At 50.2% G+C, this 20000-nt stretch overlaps 5 protein-coding genes across 7 annotated transcripts in view; 2 read left to right on the top strand and 3 right to left on the bottom strand.

Moving 5' to 3' along the window:
• The first annotated feature begins 277 nt into the window (after window positions 1–277).
• mtif2 (mitochondrial translational initiation factor 2) lies at window positions 278–6503 on the top strand. Of its 2 annotated transcripts, none has more exons than XM_076727387.1 (14): window positions 278–414; window positions 1279–1439; window positions 1685–1808; window positions 1912–2083; window positions 2419–2579; window positions 3468–3644; window positions 3733–3872; window positions 3992–4116; window positions 4191–4395; window positions 4491–4743; window positions 5026–5166; window positions 5393–5557; window positions 5692–5832; window positions 6138–6503. In XM_076727387.1, the coding sequence occupies exons 2-14, from the start codon at window positions 1281–1283 to the stop codon at window positions 6305–6307; spliced, it is 2133 nt and encodes a 710-aa protein (XP_076583502.1). In that variant the 5' UTR covers window positions 278–414; window positions 1279–1280; the 3' UTR covers window positions 6308–6503. The 2 variants fall into 2 exon arrangements, with proteins under 2 accessions (XP_076583502.1, XP_076583501.1); XM_076727386.1 differs by lacking the exon at window positions 278–414 and adding an exon at window positions 459–550.
• A 654-nt stretch (window positions 6504–7157) lies between these two features.
• On the bottom strand, window positions 7158–10268 carry sde2 (SDE2 telomere maintenance homolog (S. pombe)). 2 transcript variants are annotated; one of them, XM_076727464.1, is made up of 8 exons: window positions 10130–10268; window positions 9229–9349; window positions 8971–9082; window positions 8700–8869; window positions 8443–8572; window positions 8162–8290; window positions 7814–8024; window positions 7158–7573 (listed from the first exon to the last, which is right to left on the bottom strand). In XM_076727464.1, exons 1-8 carry the CDS (start codon window positions 10253–10255, stop codon window positions 7349–7351), a joined length of 1224 nt encoding a protein of 407 aa, XP_076583579.1. In that variant the 5' UTR covers window positions 10256–10268; the 3' UTR covers window positions 7158–7348. The 2 variants fall into 2 exon arrangements, with proteins under 2 accessions (XP_076583579.1, XP_076583580.1); XM_076727465.1 differs by having other exon boundaries at window positions 8162–8292; window positions 8451–8572.
• Window positions 10269–11189: 921 nt separating this feature from the next.
• Window positions 11190–12360, top strand: mrps28 (mitochondrial ribosomal protein S28). Its single transcript, XM_076727696.1, has one exon. The coding sequence runs from the start codon at window positions 11197–11199 to the stop codon at window positions 11800–11802; it is 606 nt and encodes a 201-aa protein (XP_076583811.1). The 5' UTR covers window positions 11190–11196; the 3' UTR covers window positions 11803–12360.
• Window positions 12361–12593: 233 nt separating this feature from the next.
• capn1b (calpain 1, (mu/I) large subunit b) overlaps window positions 12594–20000 on the bottom strand; it is a 21123-nt gene continuing 13716 nt past the window's right edge. Inside the window, exons 12-23 of the mRNA XM_076727695.1 lie at window positions 19883–20000; window positions 19707–19718; window positions 19384–19595; window positions 19263–19302; window positions 18981–19046; window positions 18834–18891; window positions 17973–18037; window positions 17540–17608; window positions 15024–15102; window positions 14826–14939; window positions 14652–14710; window positions 12594–14083 (exon numbers count right to left, since the gene is read on the bottom strand). The exon at window positions 19883–20000 is cut by the window's right edge and continues 52 nt beyond it. Coding sequence (XP_076583810.1) covers window positions 14057–14083; window positions 14652–14710; window positions 14826–14939; window positions 15024–15102; window positions 17540–17608; window positions 17973–18037; window positions 18834–18891; window positions 18981–19046; window positions 19263–19302; window positions 19384–19595; window positions 19707–19718; window positions 19883–20000 — 919 coding nt within the window. The 3' untranslated portion in view covers window positions 12594–14056. The remainder of the gene's footprint in view (window positions 14084–14651; window positions 14711–14825; window positions 14940–15023; window positions 15103–17539; window positions 17609–17972; window positions 18038–18833; window positions 18892–18980; window positions 19047–19262; window positions 19303–19383; window positions 19596–19706; window positions 19719–19882) is intronic.
• LOC143319563 (uncharacterized) lies at window positions 15363–16506 on the bottom strand (the record flags this gene model as incomplete). Its single annotated transcript, XM_076728634.1, has 1 exon — window positions 15363–16506. A coding segment is annotated over one exon (1023 nt), but the record flags the coding sequence as incomplete, so codon positions are not given.

Raw genomic sequence — 20000 nt, 5'->3', positions numbered from 1 at the left:
TCTGTGTTTACATTTGTGTTGTAATAAAAAAAATAAAAATAAAATAAAGAAGTTTGGTGACAGAACAGAAACGTCATCAGCAGAAAGCGTCCAGTGAGACTGAGAAACACGGAACGATCCACATTTCACGTTAAACAGGGAAACGCTCCAACGTTTTATGGTTTTAAGGTGAAACTGGAGCTCACACCGGAGCCGGAGCTGCCGGTTTTTACAAACCGATCAAGAAGAAGAAGAAGAAGAAGAAGAAGAAGAAGAAGTATTTCCGCTCCAGACCGGAAAGAGGCGGCTCGTCACCGGCTGTCTGCCGACTGTCATGGCTGCGCCCTGCCGGAGGTTTTTTTCACGGTGAAACTCGGCAAACAAATGACGTGTTTTTTTTAGGATGAGCTGAAACAAGAAACGCGTCACAGTCAGGTGAGAAATGAAGTTTACCTGTTCACCTGTGTCCTGATTGGTCGATTTGGTTTGATGAGTTTTGAGAGAAGAAGACTTCTCTGATATTCTGTTGAGCGGCGCGCCGGACCTCTCTCACATACGTTGTGTTCGTCAGGTAAGACCACCTGGACGGCTTCGTATTCAGTTGGCTCTGCTTTCACCAGCAGCCGTGAAGTCAGTTTCTCTTCTTCTGTGGTGCCTCGTGTCAGTAAAGGTCTCATTTAAAATGGAGCCTGCTCTTAATATCTCGTCCAACATGTTTTCTGAATTAAGTTTTACTTCAAATTTCAGCATCTTTAGTATCCACCGACTTTCATCTCAGTCATGGTTCCACTGATTCACCTGCGTGTCCAGGTGTCAGTGAGCCGGTGCTGGCCTAGGTTCTCTGTTCTCTGTTCTCTGTTCTGTTCTGTTCTGTTCTTATATTTGATCTTTGACAGTCAGTCAGAACAGAAACAAGCTGCTCTCTGACCAATCAGCTGTCACTTCAGCAGGTGTTAGGACCAGGTTTTAACGTGTGAGGGGTCCGAGTTCATGTCCGCTGCAGCTGCTGTTCACAATTTGAATTCCAGCTGTTCTTCTGTTCTTGAATGCAGCTACCTGTGGAGCCGCTCTCACCTGTAATGCCACATGACAATAAGTAATGATAAGACCGGAAAATAAGAATTGATCCTGATGAGAGACGAGAAGAAAAGTCACCTGCATGTTCCTTTAAGTCTCTCAGACGCTGGTGTTAAACGTGATGTCACTGAACCTTTAGAACCCCTTTAGAACCTTTTCATTCCTAATAATGATAACCAGCACAGGAAACTCACCTGTCTCCACCTCTCACTCTCTCCGCAGGTATGAGTGTGATGTCATCAGTGATGCGGGGGGCCCGGCGGCTCGTCCACGCCAACCCGTCTCTGCTCAGCACCTTCCTGCCGGTGCCCCTCCTCTGTCCTGCTCGAAGCCCCGCCCCTCTGCTCACCTGTCGACAGAGCAGGATGTTCGCCTCCAAAAAGGTGAGTCTGACGTCTGTTTGTTTACTGAACTGAACGAAGCAAACAGGAAGTGTCCACCTGCTCCTGGCCGGTCCTAAACGACGGGTGATGTCACCACCTATTCTCACCTGCTTTGAATCACCTGATGTGATCTGGATATTTGTCATAGACAGAATCCATTTCCTGCTTACCTGCAGGTCACGTGACCGTACAGACCGCCGCTCTCGGCTCTCTTCACTGTTCAATAAAGAACGATGTTTCTGCAGGTCAAAGGTCAGAAGAAAGATCAGAAGAACCAGAAGGTCAAAGTTAAAGTGGACAAACAGGAAGTGGAGATCAGACAGAGGATGACGGTGGCGTCTCTCGCCGAGGCCATGAACAAAGACTTTGGTGAGACGGATACGAGTTTCACTTCCTGTGTCAATAAAGTTTTTGGTGTGTTCCAGGTGCTGCGTTTGAGGCTCTGCTGAGCTGAGTTTGTCTTGTGTCTCAGATCACGTGTTCGAGGCTCTGCTGAACTCCTCGGTGGATGTGGACTCTCTGGAGCCGGACTCGGTTCTGGAGGAGAAGTGGATCAAGGAGGTGGTGACTCAATCAGGGATGAAGTTCAAATGGGCCAAACTGAGCGAAAGCAAAGAGAGACCCAACAGAGACGTCCACCGGAGGTACGAGACAGGAAGTCTCATCTAAAACAGGTGATTTCACCTGATGTTCAGTAAGTGAACATGTCCACAAACCAGCCAATCAGAATACACCTACAAACCAGCCAATCAGACTGACTGGAGTTTTGAACAAAGTGAAATGGTTTGTTCTTGGAGGCTTTCAAAGCTGGATGATGATTGGAAGTTGATGACTAATGTTTATTATTTTGAAATGAATCTTTCGCTTCTTACAAACTCTGATGTTCCACTTCCTGTTTGTTGACATTTGACATGAGAATAAATGTCTCTTCGGTCTTGCTGAGACTTTACGTTTGACCTCTGACCCCTGACCCTGTCAGACCTCCAGCGGACCCGTCCAGCCTGGTGTCCCGCCCCCCCGTGGTCACCATCATGGGTCATGTGGACCACGGTAAGACCACCCTGCTGGACAACCTGAGGAAGAGCCAGATCGCCTCCACGGAGGCCGGAGGGATCACACAACACATCGGAGCTTTTCTAGGTAACAGCACACACCTGAGGATCCTCACCTGCTGTTTGTGTCAGCTTTACTGACAGCAATGAAGAACACAGAGTCCAACAGTCAGACGACAAAAATGAAATGAAAATTAGTTTGAAGCCGTTTTGTGGTTTTTCAGCCTGAACAAAAGTCAGCAAAGATTTCCAGAAGTTTCCTGAATATAACGTTTACTTAAAATTTACCGAACAACAGTTCAGTTCTTCACTGACGCTCTGTCAAATCCTGGAATGTTTCCTGCAGCATTTTCAAATTAAAAGCATCTCAGGAAGCAGAATCTCTCCTTTTTCTGACAGGCTTTTAATGTGAAACATGCAGGAAGTGTTGAGTGTTGGTAACAGGCGGCTTAACGGAGCGGTGCCGTCGGGCGGCCGCTGATGATTAATGCTCATCATTTTCTTGATGAATTGACAAATTTAAACCAGCAAATATTTATAGAAACTCATTTACTTCAGACTCGAAGGTAAAAAAAAATCAGGATAAGAATGATGAATATGAGGAGCAGCAGAGCTCTCATCACTAATTGTCTCGGCGGCTTGAGCAGAATGCTAAATGCATCGTTAAATTTATTATGCTTGACTATACCTGCATCATCATCATCATCATCATCATTGTCATTGTTCCTGATGATGATGATGATGATGATGATGATGATGAGTCAAGTGTTTGACTCTGTTCACCACATTTGGTGCTCAGTTAAAGAATGAAGGAACATTCAGCTTCTGGTCCTGCCTGGACTTACATTTGAGTCAGACTCTATCAGAGTTTAACTTCGATCTCTTATCTGCCTGAGGAAGAGCGCCGGAGTGTTTCTGTGTGAGTTACATTTTTTTGAAGCCTCTAAACAAACCAGCAGGCGTTTTTTTCCTCCAGTCCAGCTGCCTACAGGTGAGAAGATCACCTTCCTGGACACTCCAGGTCACGCTGCCTTCTCCTCCATGAGAGCCCGCGGAGCCAGCGTCACCGACATCGTCATCCTGGTGGTGGCGGCCGACGACGGCGTCATGAACCAGACGGCCGAGTCCATCGAGCACGCCAAGAGAGCCAAAGGTACGCGTTCCGCCCGGCAGTCGCGGCTGAACGCGGCGTGGTTTCTCCGTGTTTCTGCTCCGTTTCTACTGTTTCTGTTGTGTTTCAGTGCCGATGATCGTGGCGGTCAATAAGTGTGATAAGTCTCAGGCCGACCCTCAGAGGATCAGACAGGAGCTGCTGGCTCATGATGTCGTCTGCGAGGAGTTTGGAGGAGACGTTCAGTCCATCAACATCTCCGCTCTCAAGGTGACGGACTGTGAATAAAACCCGTTCAGAGATGAAAAGGCTGCTCTGTCCTCGCAGACCTGGCAGAACTGAGGTCGCTGTGTTTAAAGTGCTCACATCGCTGTTGTTGCCGTTGTCAGGGCGACAACCTGCTGGCTCTCGCCGAGGCCACGGCGGCATTGGCGGAGGTTCTGGAGCTGAAGGCGGATCCCAGCGGCCCCGTGGAGGGACTCGTCATCGAGAGTCGCACTGACAAAGGCAAAGGGTGAGTCATCTGTCCTCTCCGGAGACCGTCTTTAAGTCTGGTTCTCTGAGCTCTGACACGTCACGTCCTCTCAGTCCTGTGACCACAGCCATCGTCCAGCGGGGGACGCTGAAGCGAGGCTGCGTCCTGGTGGCGGGGAAGAGTTGGGCTAAAGTACGTTTCCTGTTCGATGAGAACGGGCGAGCGGTGACGGACGCCGGACCGAGTACTGCGGTGGGGGTGGTCGGGTGGAAGGAGCTGCCATCTGCTGGAGAGGTCATGCTGGAGGTGGAGTCTGAGGTGAGCCCGAAACCTCTGCCACAGCGTACAGGGGGGTCACCGCATGGACCCCTTTTTCTCTGCGGTCGCTAACGGTTTGTTTTCTCTTCGAGCAGCAGCGAGCGAGGGAGGTGGTGGAGTGGAGGACTTACGAGGAGGAGCAGCAGAAGCTGCAGGAGGAGAAGAGTGCCATCGAGCTGAAGCAGAAACTACACCTGGATGAGTACAAGAAGGAGAGGGAGGACCTAAGTCACCTGAGCTGGAGGAAGAGGAAGGCCGCTCTGTACCGAGCCAACAGGACCAAGTTCGCCATGAGGCCGAGTGAGAGGACGCAAAGGGACGAGCTGAGTCTGCCGCTCATCATCAAAGGTCCAAACTCAGCCAGCGATTGATCGTTGACGTCTGATGATTACTGATAGCAGTATTTGTAATTCAGCTGCATGAAAGCACAGCGACGTGTCCAGAGACAGATTTAAACCTTCCTCTTTCAACGCTGATGTGCAGCTCAGAAAGTAACGCATGGAACGCATCATTGATTGATTGATTGATGATTGATCATTAATTTTCTGTCCATTCACACTGAAGTTCAGTCCTGTTCACCACCGCCCACCATCACATCCTGTTATACCTGCTTTGACCTTTGACCTCCAGGGGACGTGGACGGGTCGGTGGAGGCCATCTTGAACATCCTGGACAGTTACGACGCTGAGCATCAGTGTCACCTGGAGGTACTTCACTTTGGCATCGGAGACGTTTCAGAGAACGACGTCAACATGGCCGAAACGTTCACAGGTAACGACCCGCAGTGTGACGGCAGGGTCGCAGAGTGGAGGTCAGAGGTCAGAGGTCACTGCAGCAGGTGCCTCTGAGAGTTTTTCATATGTTTTATTTTGTGCAGAACTCAAAGAGATTCAGTTTATTGTGACGTCAAACAGGAAACGTGACACACTGCAGGTGTTTGACTTGACAACGAAGTCGGTATTAAAACAGTCACCAACTCTGCCTTCTTCTTCTCCAGGTTCCATTTACGGCTTCAACGTCGGAGCCAGCAGGGCGGTCCAGCAGCTGGCGTCGAGGCAAGGCGTCCCGCTGCGACTCCACACCATCATCTACAAACTGATCGACGAGCTGAAGGACGAGCTGAGCAGCAAACTGCCTCCAGTCGTCTCAGAGAACGTCGTCGGTGAGGACAAGCACTCAAAGAAGAAAACACAAAACACAAATGTCTCATTTTCAAAACTATCTTCTTTCAAACCACCTGATTGCTGCTTGTACCTGCCTGAAAGTTGACAATCTCACCTGTTCTCTGTCGTCCAGGTGAAGCGACGGTTCTCGCCATGTTTGACATCACTGTGGGGAAGAAGAAGGTTCCTGTGGCCGGCTGTCGGGTCCAGAAGGGTCAACTGGACCGTCAACTCAATTTCAGGCTGATCCGAGGCCGAGACACCATCTGGGAGGGTGAGTCTGGATCGGGGTCTGACAGGAGCCCCTGACCTGAACCCTGTGGTAGAAACTGTATCTGCTGTCCCCCTAAAACACTCTGGTCTGGGTGTTTCAGCAGCGCAGATGCTGCTGACTGATCACAGTGTGTCTCTATGATCCTCTGTGACGACACGCTGCTGCCTGTGACTCTATGAAGTACTTTGAAGTACAGTGTAGTACTGAGTATCTGTATGTAGAGAGCGTTAAAGATCCAAGATGAAACCGACTGAAGGACGGGACCCCGGACGTCCTGTTAATGACCGTGTGACGGTTCCCTGCAGGTTCTCTGGTGGCCCTGAAGCACCACAAAGACGACGTTCAGACGGTGAAGGTGGGGATGGAGTGCGGTCTGTCAGCTGACGCCGACGTCGACTTCAGCCCCGGTGATGTCATCATCTGCTTCGAGAAGCTGGACTCTCCTCAGGTCACTTCCTGGGACCCCGGCTTCTAATAATGACTTCACTTCCCATCATCCTCTGCTGCTCCAGGCGAGTGAGCAGTAGACGATGATATGAACTTCCTGTGTCCAAATGAGGAGCGTCAGAGGAAACAGGAAGTCCAACGGCATGCTGACGTACAGACTTCCTGTTCACTGTGAATGTAACATTTTATTTGAGTCATAAATATTTGGTTCTTCTGAAATGTGACATCATTTCCTCTCCTTTGTTTTGACACATTTAACAAATCAAAACAGACAGTTTTAACTCAGGATCAGGGGGTCAGGATCAGGATCAGAGGTCAGAGGGTCAGAGGGTCAGGATCAGGATCAGAGGTCAGAGGGTCAGGATCAGAGGTCAGAGGATCAGGATCAGAGGGTCAGAGGTCAGAGGGTCAGGATCAGAGGTCAGAGGGTCAGAGGTCAGAGGGTCAGGATCAGAGGTCAGAGGGTCAGAGGTCAGAGGGTCAGGATCAGAGGGTGTTTCTGACCTGGTTAGGTCTCCATGGTATCTGATGCTGCACAGCTCACCTGGTTTAGATTGGCTGAAGAGGACAACCCGGTCCGATACTGATAGAGTACAAACAGCTGAACGAGTCTGAAACTGATCTGAGAGCTGTGAGTCAGCAGAGCTTAAACTTAGTTCTGGTTCTAGATTTAGACACTCGGTGAGCTTTTTATCTGAGTTTTTTTTTTTTTCTTTTTTGGTCAGTTTTTGTTTCTGAAGTTCTGAGCTGGGTGTTCCTAATAAAGAGGCCACAGAGCGTTTCCTCCAGCAGCATTGTTCATAAAACTTCAGTCACGTTTGTTCTCTGCCATCAAAATGGGAACAAACCAGTAACACCAGAGCAGGCAAACACCTCGATGTGTTCAACATTTTATTGAAAGAGTTTCAAAAACAAAAGTCTGACTCACACGAACGTTTGAACAGTTTGAAGTCAATGAGAGTCAAGACTGAAGATAAAACAGAGGAAGAAGAAACACGAGAACGTTCCAGCTTGTTCAGAAGCTTCAAGCGTCACAAACATCTCCGAGGCCGCGCTCGCTCTGACCTCTTCACTTCCTCTTGGTCTTGCCCGCTTTGGCGAGCAGCGCCGGGTCGATCTGATCTGGCGTCAGTCCTCTGACGGAGAAGAGTCTGGTGGCGCGCTCCGTCAGCGTTCCCCCGCACTTTAAACCTCGAGACATCAGTTCCTCCTTCAGGGCGTCCAGACCAAGAGACTCGAGCTGGTCTACGGACGACACGGCGGACAGGTCCACTTCAGACCGAGCCCACCGCCGCTGAGGGGGCGAGAAACAAGGCTTCAGGTCAGTCACCTGCAGACTTCCATCACTGCCGCTTCACCTTCAACACGCTTGAGATCGTTTGACATCTCGTTCACGAGACGAACACGTGAACGAGGCGTCAGTGAATATCGACTTTCATGATCAATGAATCTGTGAAAGGTTATCTCGATCAATTATTACTAACACGAACAAACATCTCAAACTTCACTCAGACGTCAAACACAAACGGCCGACCTGCTGAGACGAGCTGCCGGACGCCTCCCAAGGTTCACAAGATCCTGGAGGGTTCTGGTCCTCTGAGGGTCTGACAGCCTGGTCTCTAGTGGTCTCTGGAGGGTTCTGGTCCTCTGAGGGTCTGACAGTGTGGCTTCTGATTGTCTCTGGAGGGTTCTGGTCCTCTGAGGGTCTGATGGTTGGATCTGACGAGGAGCTGCAGTCAGACGAGCTGGAGGAGACAGTTTTTACCAGAAACTGTTAAAATGAATGAAAAATGTGTCTGTTGGTGCTTCAGGTAGAGAATCTGAACCTGGACTCTGGACCAGGTCTGATGTGGACCAGGTCTGACATGGACCTGGTCTCTACCTGCTGCTCTGATCAGGCTCCGTCTCCTCGGAGTGGGTCGTCATGGTAACAGCAGCAGCAGACGTGGACGGAGACTCTTCTTCCTCCTCATCTTCATCATCTGAGCTCAGCATCTCGTCCACGCCTGTCCTGTAACCATGACGACAGATTTAAGATCATCACCTTCATCGTGTTTCGACGTTCGTCTCCCTCAGTGACTCTGATCCTCGTGTCGCTGCCATTAAACCACAACAGAAGAAGAGACTGCGCGATTACGCCATCAAAGAGCTTCACTGACTCACCAGAAAAGCGTTGCCGTCGCCGCCGCCTTCTTCTTCTTTTTGTGCGGCTGCTCGCTCTGATCTGAGTTTGGCCTCTTTGCTGCTGAGGCGTCGTCCGCCTTCACCTGACCGCCGCAGGATGCCTGCAGACCTGAGACACAGCGAGCCGCGTTAGATCATCAATCACAGTCGTCAATAACAGCTGCACACTGAAGAGCGTCACGAGACGCGAGGAGTCACATGACCTGCAGCAGCGTGTCTGTGTGTGCTCGGAGCACCTTTGATCACAGAGTCCTCGAGTCTCTCCGACAGGTCGTGACACTGCTGCTGGTACTCGGGGTCGGTGAACTGGTGTTTGGGTTCGGACAGTTTCCTCTGCAGACGCTCCAGGCGGCGCTGCTCCTTCTCCGCCTCGCGCTCCGCCTGCTTCTTCAGCCACTCCGCCATCCTACGCATACCACAGAAGAAGAGTTAATTCGTCGGCTGCTTTCACCTGTGGGCTCCGCCCATCACGGTTCAGCCGGTTCTCAGTTCTGAGGAAACTCTCACTCTTTCTCGTGGTTGACGTCTCGGAGGCGGCGTCCGCTCAGGTCTCTGCACGCCTCGCGGTTGGTCGTCTTCTCGATCTGAGCGCCCAGAGCTCGTAGCATGGAGCCGAAGCCTGAAGCACACACCGTTTGTGTTTAACACCACAGAAGAAGACACACACAGCCCAACACGTACAGACAAACTTACAGCTCATCAGGAATCATTTTTCATCTGTTTCCTCACAAACTTCAGTTTTTCTGTCTACTTCCTGAAACACACCTCCTTTCCCCCCACAGAGGCGGGGCTCCAGGCGATACACAGCTCCATGCTGCAGAGAGTCCTCCAGAGCTGACAGTCGACCATTTGTGACGACGTAGAAATCCTCTGAAGAAGAAACTCCCTGCAGAGACACACACACACAGAGTTTTTTGGGTGTGTTTTGAAGAAGAAGAAGAAGAAGAAGAAGAACAACAACAACAACAACAACAACAACAGCAGCAGCAGCAGCAGCAGCAGGCTCTTTTCCTGTACAACATGTAAACCAGCCGTCCTCCTATCTGGCGTCCCCACAGACCCGTCACATGACCTCAGGTGCTCCTTCATGGACCTTTACCTGATGTGATGATTAAGGATCATTTCTGCTGATCGAAAGCGACACTGATGGAAAATCAATGTTAGAGCTTCTCCTTCAACTCCAGACGAAGTCAAAGCAGGAAAACTGGTCTGTGCTGATCTGACGCGTCTGACTGAATCTCTGCTGACCCCCCCCCGCTCGTGAGCACGCGACAGAGTCTCTGCTTCGTGCTAAAGAACATGAAGAACCATTAAAGCCCTTTTCTGTTTGATCTAATTTAAGCAGCGAGACGAGCGACACTGAAGCGAACTGAAGCAGCTTCCAAACACCTGGGCTAACGTTAACTCTCACCTGAACAATTAGGCCAATTAACGGAAACAGACACGTGTTCAATTACAGTTACATTTATTTCTTGTTTTATCTGGGAAAAAAAACAACTTTAACGACTTCAGAAAACATGTCCGGTCAGTTTGGCTAACGCGGCTTGCCTCTGTTTATGTTTGATGGCTAGCTAACGTTAGCATATCGGCTAACACGCCGGACCCCGATCAAATAAAAACACTGGACTCTTTCCGTTTTCCCGCCCTGTTCGGTGTGAATACTCACCTGATGTTGGCTGAACCGGTTCAGAACGTCTCTGACCACAGATTCACCTGGAAACGCCCAGTTAGAAAACCTGAAACTCGGACCGCTAACAAACACCTCCATCTTCACGTCTTCTGCTACAAACATGCAGTGCGCACGCGCGGCTATTCTTCTTCTTCTTCGTCTTCGCTCATCATGCCGCAGGACACGCCACCACAGCGCCACCTGCTGCCACTGCTCCGCAGGACATCAAGTGAAAGTACAAACGTTTCATCTCAACTGTTTGCGCCACTTTCTAACAGGTCACTCTTCAGAATGCGTTTGTATGGCTTTATTAATGCTTAATAAATCATTTACCAATGCTTTATAGATCATCGATAATCCATTAATAACAGCAGCTTTCGGCCTGCCAACTTGTGAAAAACGTTTATCCTCCTCCAGCTGGACGGTTTGACCTGTGACCCTCTGAAGTAGAGCTGCAGTGCACCTGAACCGACATTCATTTATTAACAACTCATGATAATTTAAAACTGCTCACTTATGATTTCCTGACATGTCTGACTACAGACATGAAATCCAGACAAGGGATTTTTTTAATCAAAAGTCGTTTTATTGAATGTTTTTAAGGATCTATAAAGCTTCAACAAATGATTTATTATCCATTAATCAGGTCATAGGCGGCACGGTGGCGCAGCAGGTAATGCTCATTAGGTTAATTGGTGACTCTAAAATTGTCCATAGGTGTGAGTGTGAGTGTGAGTGTGAACGGTTGTTTGTCTGTATATGTTGCCCTGCAATCGGCTGGCGACCGGTTCAGGGTGTACAGCGCCTCTCGCCCATTGACAGCTGGGATAGGCTCCAGCTCCCCGCAACCCCGAAAGGGATAGTCGGGTATAGAAGATGAATGAATGAATGAATGAATGAATGAATGAATGAATAATCAGGTCATTCGTTACAACCTATAAACCCGTCAGAAAGGCTCCTGAAGAAGTGACAGTGCACATGCGGCCGCCAGGTGTCGCTGTGAGCGCGTCTCCGTACAGAAAGTCAATACAGGAAGCGTTGCCCGCTCTGCATTGTGGGACAACATGGCGGCCTTGTGTAAGGTTGTTTCTCGCTTCAGGTGTGGAGTCCGGTTAACCTCCTCCAGGGTAATCTTACACTCCTTCAGTTCGGACTCCAGCGGTGGCTCCGGCAGCGACCAGTCCGCCGCGAACAGACCCAGATCCGGCTTCGCGGCCGCCTTCGACCTGCAGTCGGAGCTCCAGCGGGAGGCGGAGAGCGCTGCGGCCAGCAGCAGCGACTCCTCCTCCGTCAAAGAGGAGGACTTCGCCTCGTTGCTCCGCCGGTCCCCGCTGATCCAGATGGGACCGGCCAAAGATAAGGTGGTGGTCGGGACGATCTTCCACGTTGTCAAGGACGACCTGTACATCGACTTCGGCGGGAAGTTCCACTGCGTGTGTCAGCGGCCGCCCGACGGAGAGAAGCTGCGGCGGGGCAGCAGGGTCCGTCTGCGGCTGCAGGACCTGGAGCTCACCGCCCGCTTCCTGGGAGCCAACACCGACACCACTCTGCTGGAGGCCCAGGGCTCACTGCTCGGCCCGCTGGAGGCAAAGGAGGGACGGGAGAACCAGAACAAGGACTCAGCGGGCAGACGAGCAGACCCCGCTGCAGTAAAACCAGAGGTTTTGTAAAGGGAGTCTGGCAGCTGCCGGACTCAGACTGGAGAAGGACTGCTGATGTGTTTTCGTTAAAGTTGACATTGAACCAAAAACTCTTGAGTAACGTTTTGTCTGGACTCAGCTGACCTGAACTCTGTGAAGCTGCTGCTGATGATCAACTGACGCTCAGATGATAATAAACATGCTGCAAACACGTGACTCTTCCTCGCGTCTTTAAAGTCCCCGTTGTAAAAAGTGTTGCACTCCTCAGAATTAAATTTGAACTTTGTATGTCACAGTTTTAACTCATCATGACTCGTTCTACGTTTGCCTTCAGTAAATCTTTTGGACTGTCCCTTTAAATGTCCTTTAACCCTTTAAACACCAACACGAACCTTTATACAGGCTGAAGAACTTCGGGTGTTATTGTTTTAGTTTTAGGAAAAATAAAAGCCCTATAAAACTTTTCTATTTAACATTTAATCTTATATTAGACATTGTTTATTATTTATATCATCGTTGCTTATTTCACATCAAACACTTCACACAGACGTGCTGTAACTGCTAATATGATAATAATAAAGTGGCCAAAAGTGGAAAGATGAGTGGAGCAGAGTGACGTCATCGGTGGAACTTCCTGTCGCATGTGTTTAGAGACAGGACAGTAAATCAGAGCGATTCCGCAAAAAACGAGCTGTTCATCAAGTGTCTGCAGATTTTTAACTTCTGATGCATTTTGTCTACAGATTCTGACCTCAGATCAGTGTGGACAGGTGAGTCAGTGTGGGTCACATGACGCAGGTGCAGAAAAACAAACACACCCACTTGTTCTGGTTCCTTTAATATGTGAAATCATGAAGCTGATGTTTCCATCAGGATCTGCTACATCAGTGTTTGTTTGACCGAGTTGGACCTGAACGCCTCCACCCACTGAGGCCTTCACTGTCCTTTATCCGGAGGGAAATTAGCCCAAAGCTCTGCCTCACAGGCTGGAACAGTCCCTCAGTGTGACGGAGGCGACAGACAGCAGCTCGGTCTCATCAATGAATACACGAGTGGGTACATGAAGCAGAGGTCATACTGGCGGAGCTGTAGCGCCCCCTATCAGCAGCAGGCGAAGGCAGTCAGTGCATAAATAAAGCAGCAGGAGAGATTTCAGGGCACGTGGCTTCAGTCCTGTGATACTGTGATGTACTGCTGCAGTAATGATGCAGTACTGTAGTAATGATGCAGTATTGTAGTAAAGATGCAATACTGTAGTAATGCTGTAGCACTAGTAAAGATGCAGTACTGTAGTAATGCTGTAGTACTGTAGTAAAGATGCAGTACTGTAGTAATGCTGCAGTACTGTAGTAAAAATGCAGTACTGTAGTAATGCTGTAGTACTGTAGTAAAGATGCAGTACTGTAGTAATGCTGTAGTACTGTAGTAAAGGTGCAGTACTGTAGTAATGCTGTAGTACTGTAGTAATGCTGTAGTACTGTAGTAAAGATGCAGTACTGTAGTACTGCTGTAGTACTGTAAATACACAGTGTTTCCACTGCAGGATGTCGCACTGTCACCTCTGACCTGCAGATCGCAGTATGGAAGCTCACTGCTGCCAGAATTTCAGTCACATGACTCGAACGCTCTTTAAACGACTTTCAAACGTTCACTCTCAGACGTTCACGTCGAGGTTCAGCTGCTCCACTGCTCGACAGCTGAGGCCAGAGAAGAAGAAATGTGACGTAAACAAACTGCACAGAGCAGCTTCTTGCTAATTCAAATGATCATTTCCTGTTACTGTTTTTCACAATAAAAGCTTTGTGTGTCGTCTCTCAGCCTAGATTTCACGGTTAGCCTTCAAACTAACGTTCCACCTCTGAATCCTATTTCTTTCTCCAGTCTGAAAACATCTGATAATAATAAACAAATAAATGAAACATCGTCGCGCGTTTCCACCAGCTGACTACAACTCCCAGCAGCCCCTCACTACTGAAAAATGATGATTTCACCTCCGAGAAGCTTCAGACGGAAAACTTTGATCATTGTGTTTGATTAAAGGTGTTAGTCTGAACTACTGGGTTATTGTCTGGATGTTTTCTGGCAGCAGCGATTCTCCACACTGACGAGGAAGAAGGCACCACAGTACCGAGGTACTACTGCAGTAATGCTGTGCTAGTACTGCAGTAGTACTGCAGTAGTGCAGCACAGTGTGATATGGCTGCAGTGTAACAGTCAGGTTGGTAGTTTGGTTTCCTGTTCTTCTTCCTGTTGGAGGCACTTTGACTGAACTTCTTCTTCTTCTTTAGCCACACATGGTCACATACAGCCACTGAGGAAGAGGAGGAGGAAGAACACAGATAAGAACACGTTCAGAGTTTATTCAAGGTAGAGATACTTTTACTGGTCACAGTTTATCGTCATCAGTCATTCAAAGGTCTTTGTTTACATAATAAATCGTGCTGAAAGTAACTAAGTACTTTTACTCGAGTATCTTTCCTTCAGAACTTCCATTTTCGGCCTCTTTGTACTTGAACTCAGATTGATTTTAAAAGTGATAACTGAAACAGACTGAACTGTCAGTAAAGTCATTAAAATGAGCTGCAGCGTTAAAGTGATGAACACATGAACGCATCAGTAATCAATCAGTCCAATGACATTATTCATACAACTCTGAAATGAAGCATCATGGGTACTTTTACTTTAAGTACTTTTGGTGTTGTTTTTATACTAATACTTTTGTACTTTTGCTTGATTAAAATTCAAATCAAGCGGAACGTGGTGAGAAGCTGCTTTAAATAAAGTGTGACGGTGGTTTTAATTGGGATGAACTCGTTAATAACAGTGTTTCCATCCGTCCACCGCTCTTCAGGTTGTGAAGCTACTTTCACGTTTCGTACCTCGGCGATGTTCATCTCGACGCTTCCTGTCCCGTCTCGGTCCAGCTCATGAAAGGTCTCTGAGAAGAACACAGAGGAGAAACTTTTCAATGCTTTTTCATTTCACGACGACATGAAAGTGTCGAACAGTAAAACTCTGAAGCGCTCTCGCGCTGCGTTCAGGTGTGAACGTACTGAACATGGCCTCCAGTTTGACCAGACAGCAGGTGAAGTTGTCGAAGTCGATGACCTCATTGTCGGCGTATCGAGCGACCAGCATCTGATACAGCTTGTTGTTCAGTTTGTACCCTGAGGACAGCAGACGTCAGAGGTCAGTCCAGTGAACCTGAGCGGGGTCGTTAAAGCAGACACGGCAGGATTAAAGAGATTTACCGCCATTTTCCAACGCCAGCCGCAACTCGTACGAGCTCATGCATCCTGATTTATCCAGATCAAACTCTCTGAAGATCCCCTGCAGAGGCCAGACGACACTCAGCATCAATGTTAGCAGACACACAAACTCACCTGGGTGATGTCACCATGGTACAGGTTTGTGCTCACCTGCGCCGGGTCGTACCGACCGTACGAGAGTTCACACGCAGCCCAGTTTGACCTGAGTCTCCGACTTAGAACGGAGTTCATGTGCTTCAGTGGAGGACGAGGAGCGAGTGATACCGGCTGCTTAGTACCAGTACACAAACTACTGCTGCACCGGTACACAAACTACTGCTGCACCGGTACACAAACTACTGCTGCACCGGTACACAAACTACTGCTGCACCGGTACACAAACTACTACTGTACCGGTACACAAACTACGGCTGTACCAGTAAGAGTTGCTGTTCTTCTCTCTTTATGTACTTGGTTCTATTTTTTTAAGAACATTCTTTTCTCTTAGTTTAATTCTCATCTTTTTGACGGGTGACTGACGAAGGACTGACGGGGGACTGACGGAGGACTGACGGGGGACTGACGGAGGACTGAGGGAGGACTGACGGAGGGCTGACGGGGGACTGATGGATGACTGACGGAGGACTGACGGAGGACTGACGGAGGGCTGACGGGGGACTGATGGATGACTGACGGAGGACTGACGGAGGACTGACGGGGGACTGAGGGAGGACTGACGGAGGGCTGACGGGGGACTGATGGATGACTGACGGAGGACTGACGGAGGACTGACGGGGGACTGACGGAGGACTGACGGAGGGCTGACGGGGGACTGATGGATGACTGACGGAGGACTGACGGAGGACTGATGGGGGACTGACGGGGGACTGACGAAGGACTGACGGGGGACTGACGGAGGACTGATGGGGGACTGACGGGGGACTGACGAAGGACTGACGGGGGACTGACGGAGGGCTGACGGGGGACTGATGGGTGACTGACGGGGGACTGACGGAGGACTGATGGGGGACTGACGGGGGACTGAGGGAGGACTGATGGAGGGCTGACGGGGGACTGATGGATGACTGACGGAGGACTGACGGAGGACTGACGGGGGACTGAGGGAGGACTGACGGAGGGCTGACGGGGGACTGATGGATGACTGACGGAGGACTGACGGGGGACTGACGGAGGACTGACGGAGGGCTGACGGGGGACTGATGGATGACTGACGGAGGACTGACGGAGGACTGATGGGGGACTGACGGGGGACTGAGGGAGGACTGACGGGGGACTGACGGAGGACTGATGGGGGACTGACGGGGGACTGACGAAGGACTGACGGGGGACTGACGGAGGGCTGACGGGGGACTGATGGGTGACTGATGGGGGACTGACGGAGGACTGACGGGGGACTGACGGAGGACTGACGAAGGACTGACGGAGGACTGACGAGGACTGATGGGTGACTGACGGGGGACTGACAGAGGACTGAGGGAGGACTGACGGAGGACTGACAAAGGACTGACGGGGGACTGACGGAGGGCTGACGGGGGACTGATGGATGACTGACGGGGGACTGACGGAGGACTGACGGGGGACTGACGGAGGACTGACGAAGGACTGATGGGGGACTCACGGAGGACTGACGAAGGACTCACAGAGGACTGACGGAGGACTGACGGGGGACTGATGGAGGACTGACGGAGGACTGATGGGGGACTGACGGGGGACTGACGAAGGACTGACGGGGGACTGACAGAGGACTGACGGAGGACTGATGGGGGACTGACGGAGGACTGACGAAGGACTGACGGAGGACTGACGGGGGACTGACGGAGGACTGACGAAGGACTGACGGAGGAGTGACGGAGGACTGATGGGGGACTGACGGAGGACTGACGGGGGACTGACGGAGGACTGACGAAGGACTCACGGAGGACTGACGGAGGACTGACGGGGGACTGATGGAGGACTGACGGAGGACTGATGGGGGACTGACGGGGGACTGACGAAGGACTGATGGGGGACTGACGGAGGACTGACGAAGGACTGATGGGGGACTGACGGAGGACTGATGGGGGACTGACGGGGGACTGACGGAGGACTGACGAAGGACTCACGGAGGACCGACAAAGGACTGACGGAGGACTGACGGAGGACTGATGGATGACTGACGGGGGACTGACGGAGGACTGATGGGGGACTGACGAAGGACTGACGGAGGGCTGACGGGGGACTGATGGATGACTGACGGGGGACTGACGGAGGACTGATGGGGGACTGACGGAGGACTGACGAAGGACTGATGGGGGACTGACGGAGGACTGATGGGGGACTGACGGAGGACTGACGAAGGACTGATGGGGGACTGACGGAGGACTGATGGGGGACTGACGGGGGACTGACGGAGGACTGATGGATGACTGACGGGGGACTGACGGAGGGCTGACGGGGGACTGACGGAGGACTGACGAAGGACTGACAGAGGACTGACGGAGGACTGACGGAGGACTCACCAGCCACTTCCTGATCTTGTTCCAGAGAACCTGAAACTCCAGCAGACCGAGCCGAGCGCTGCCATCTTTCTGAGCGCAGGTCAAGGTCAACAGGTGAAGAAGACGTGATGAAGACGTGAGGAAGACGAGCAGAACAGATACTTTTATTACTACAAACAGAACACACAGCCTGTTCCAGCAGCAGTCATCACTCACGTGCTGCTTTAACAGTCAGTCAGCTCCAACGAACCCAGAGCTGCTGATCAGCCATCGATCACTGATCACCATCGATCAGTTTGACACCGAGCTGCCTGCCGAGGGTTTGACAGATCCCACCATCAGTTTTCACGTTTCCAACCAGGAAGTTTGGTTTCACTTTGGCCTTTTCACTTTTTTACTTCCTGCTGGACAAAAAGAACCAGCAGCACCAGCAGAACCAGTGCGGTCAGGATACGTCCATGAGGCTGACCATGGCTCGGCAGGACTCCATGCTGAAGCCGTCGGTCTGCAGATCTCTGTCTGTAAAACAACCACCGAAGAAGAGTGTTGTTACACAGTGAGTCGATTGATTGATGGATTAATTGTGGTTCAGATTCTTCTTTTTTTCAGCAGAATTGTCTGATTTTGTCTTAAATGATGACATTCTTCATCTTTGTGAGCTCCTGTTGCTGAAGATCATGAAGACACCAGATGTTTGACGTCTGCCCACGTTAAAGAGTTTCAGATCCCTCAAACACGAGTTTACTGTCAGCTGTTGATCAGGAGTCATCTGAACCCATCTTCATCGTCTGAAGACTCAGAAACTCTTGATTGACTGTTTGTGTTCGAGCAGAACGTCAATCAGCTGAGAAAAGAAACGCTGATCAACACCAATAAATGATTTTCATTCAGACGTCCAGAACCAGCAAAACGATATTTCATCAATGAATTAAAGTCATGTCTGCTGTGATTGGGCAGCATGAAAACGAGGCTCTGACAGGTCGTCAGACTCATTTACACGAGTTACTGCGTCCCAGAGACAAGACACAGTTTGTGTGTCTGAGACGGAGGACAGAAACACAAACGATCATTTTGATGTGGTGACTGAATTATTTTCACTTTGCATTGAATGAATCAAAGCCTCTGTGAGCGGCAGCGCTGATGTTGGGACGTTCTTCTTCTACTGTTGACGCTCGTCAGAGGATGAACCTGACACGACAGACGTCAGATCATCTGGAGAGTGTCTGCATCAGAACAGACTTCCCTCTTTTCGTGTGATGATTTTTATGATTCATATGAGCGAAATAAACAAAGAAACAAAAAGAAGAAGACGTACGTTTGGACACGACTCGGTTGAGGATGGTCCTGAGCTCTCGCACTGAGATCTCCATGTCCTGAGGAGAGAAAACATTTTCAGAGTTTTAACCGCTGACCGAAGCTGAAAACCTCTGGGCTCTTCTGAACACGCAGGCCTCAAACTCACGTCTCCGGACAGCTGAGCGAACATGGACCTGAAGGAATCATCGATGTCGCTCTCTGAGATCTCCTCCTGCAGAGAAGAAGAAGAACAGGAAGCTCCTGAGGTCAAAGGTCGTCACAAAGCAAAGCCAGGAAACACGAGATTACAAAAGCAGCTGTTCATTCACTTCCTCTGCTCATTAAAACATATGTGTAAATATATTCAACCAATCAAATGAAATGAAATACTAATAAACAAACAACAGAGTAAATCTTCATTCAAACTGTGACAAAGGAAGAATTTTACCTCTTCATCAAAGTTTGCCACCACGTCGTCGTCCATCTCACTGCAGAGAGTCACACACAGTCACATGACTCGAGCGAATCAACAACTACAACTAATGTTTGTTCGGATCGGACGGACTCACTCGGTCTCCGACTGCTTCTCGGTGAACACCCTCAGGACGAAGTCCGCCTCCTTGGAGGGTTCGAAGGTCGACGGGACGATCAGGTACTCGCCCGGCGGGAGGCGGAGTCTGGCGCTCACCTCTCGCAGGTTGATGAAGGTCTCTGAGCGAGCGCAGGAGGAGTGACGCAGGAAGAAATCCTTCTTCATGTGGACGCTCGGACAGCCTCGGTACTGCCGGACAGACGGACGCAGGCATTAGCGTCTACCAGCTAACGGTTAAAGGCAACACTTTGATATGATGGAGGTTCAATTTGCTCCAAAGCAGAATGCAGAGTGACTCACCTGCTCAGGTATCTGTGGATGAGAAAATACACAAAGAAGAAAAACAGTCAGAACACCTGACAAACACTTCGCTCTCTGCAGTGTACGGAGCTTCTATCGCTGCAGGATGTAGACATGTGTAGCAGAAAAAGGAGACTGGGCTGTGTTTACGTCATGACACCTCTTTGACCTCTGACCTCATAGATGGCAAAGCCGATGGTGTGCATGTCCTGGCCTTGGCGGCGGAAGCGGCGGCGGTCCTTCTGCATCAGAGCCACCAGGAAGCTGCAGGTGGCGTCGTCGTCCTCGGGGTCG

Source organism: Chaetodon auriga, chromosome 4 (assembly GCF_051107435.1).
Source record: "Chaetodon auriga isolate fChaAug3 chromosome 4, fChaAug3.hap1, whole genome shotgun sequence".
NCBI lineage: Eukaryota > Metazoa > Chordata > Actinopteri > Chaetodontiformes > Chaetodontidae > Chaetodon > Chaetodon auriga.
The sequence above is the reverse complement of the archived record's forward strand: the minus strand, read 5'-3'. Positions and strand labels throughout refer to the sequence as shown.

Excerpts from the sequence above, each read along its gene's own strand:
- mtif2 (XM_076727387.1), top strand. The coding sequence starts at position 1,281 with ATGAGTGTGATGTCATCAGTGATGCGGGGGGCCCGGCGGCTCGTCCAC. Across the intron at positions 1,440-1,684 it reads GGATGTTCGCCTCCAAAAAG|GTCAAAGGTCAGAAGAAAGA; the intron begins GTGAGTCTGACG and ends ATGTTTCTGCAG. Across the intron at positions 1,809-1,911 it reads GGCCATGAACAAAGACTTTG|ATCACGTGTTCGAGGCTCTG; the intron begins GTGAGACGGATA and ends CTTGTGTCTCAG.
- sde2 (XM_076727464.1), bottom strand. The coding sequence starts at position 10,255 with ATGTTTGTAGCAGAAGACGTGAAGATGGAGGTGTTTGTTAGCGGTCCG. Across the intron at positions 8,291-8,442 it reads GCGACGGCAACGCTTTTCTG|GACAGGCGTGGACGAGATGC; the intron begins GTGAGTCAGTGA and ends TCATGGTTACAG. Across the intron at positions 7,574-7,813 it reads CCGGCAGCTCGTCTCAGCAG|CGGCGGTGGGCTCGGTCTGA; the intron begins GTCGGCCGTTTG and ends TCGCCCCCTCAG.
- mrps28 (XM_076727696.1), top strand. The coding sequence starts at position 11,197 with ATGGCGGCCTTGTGTAAGGTTGTTTCTCGCTTCAGGTGTGGAGTCCGG.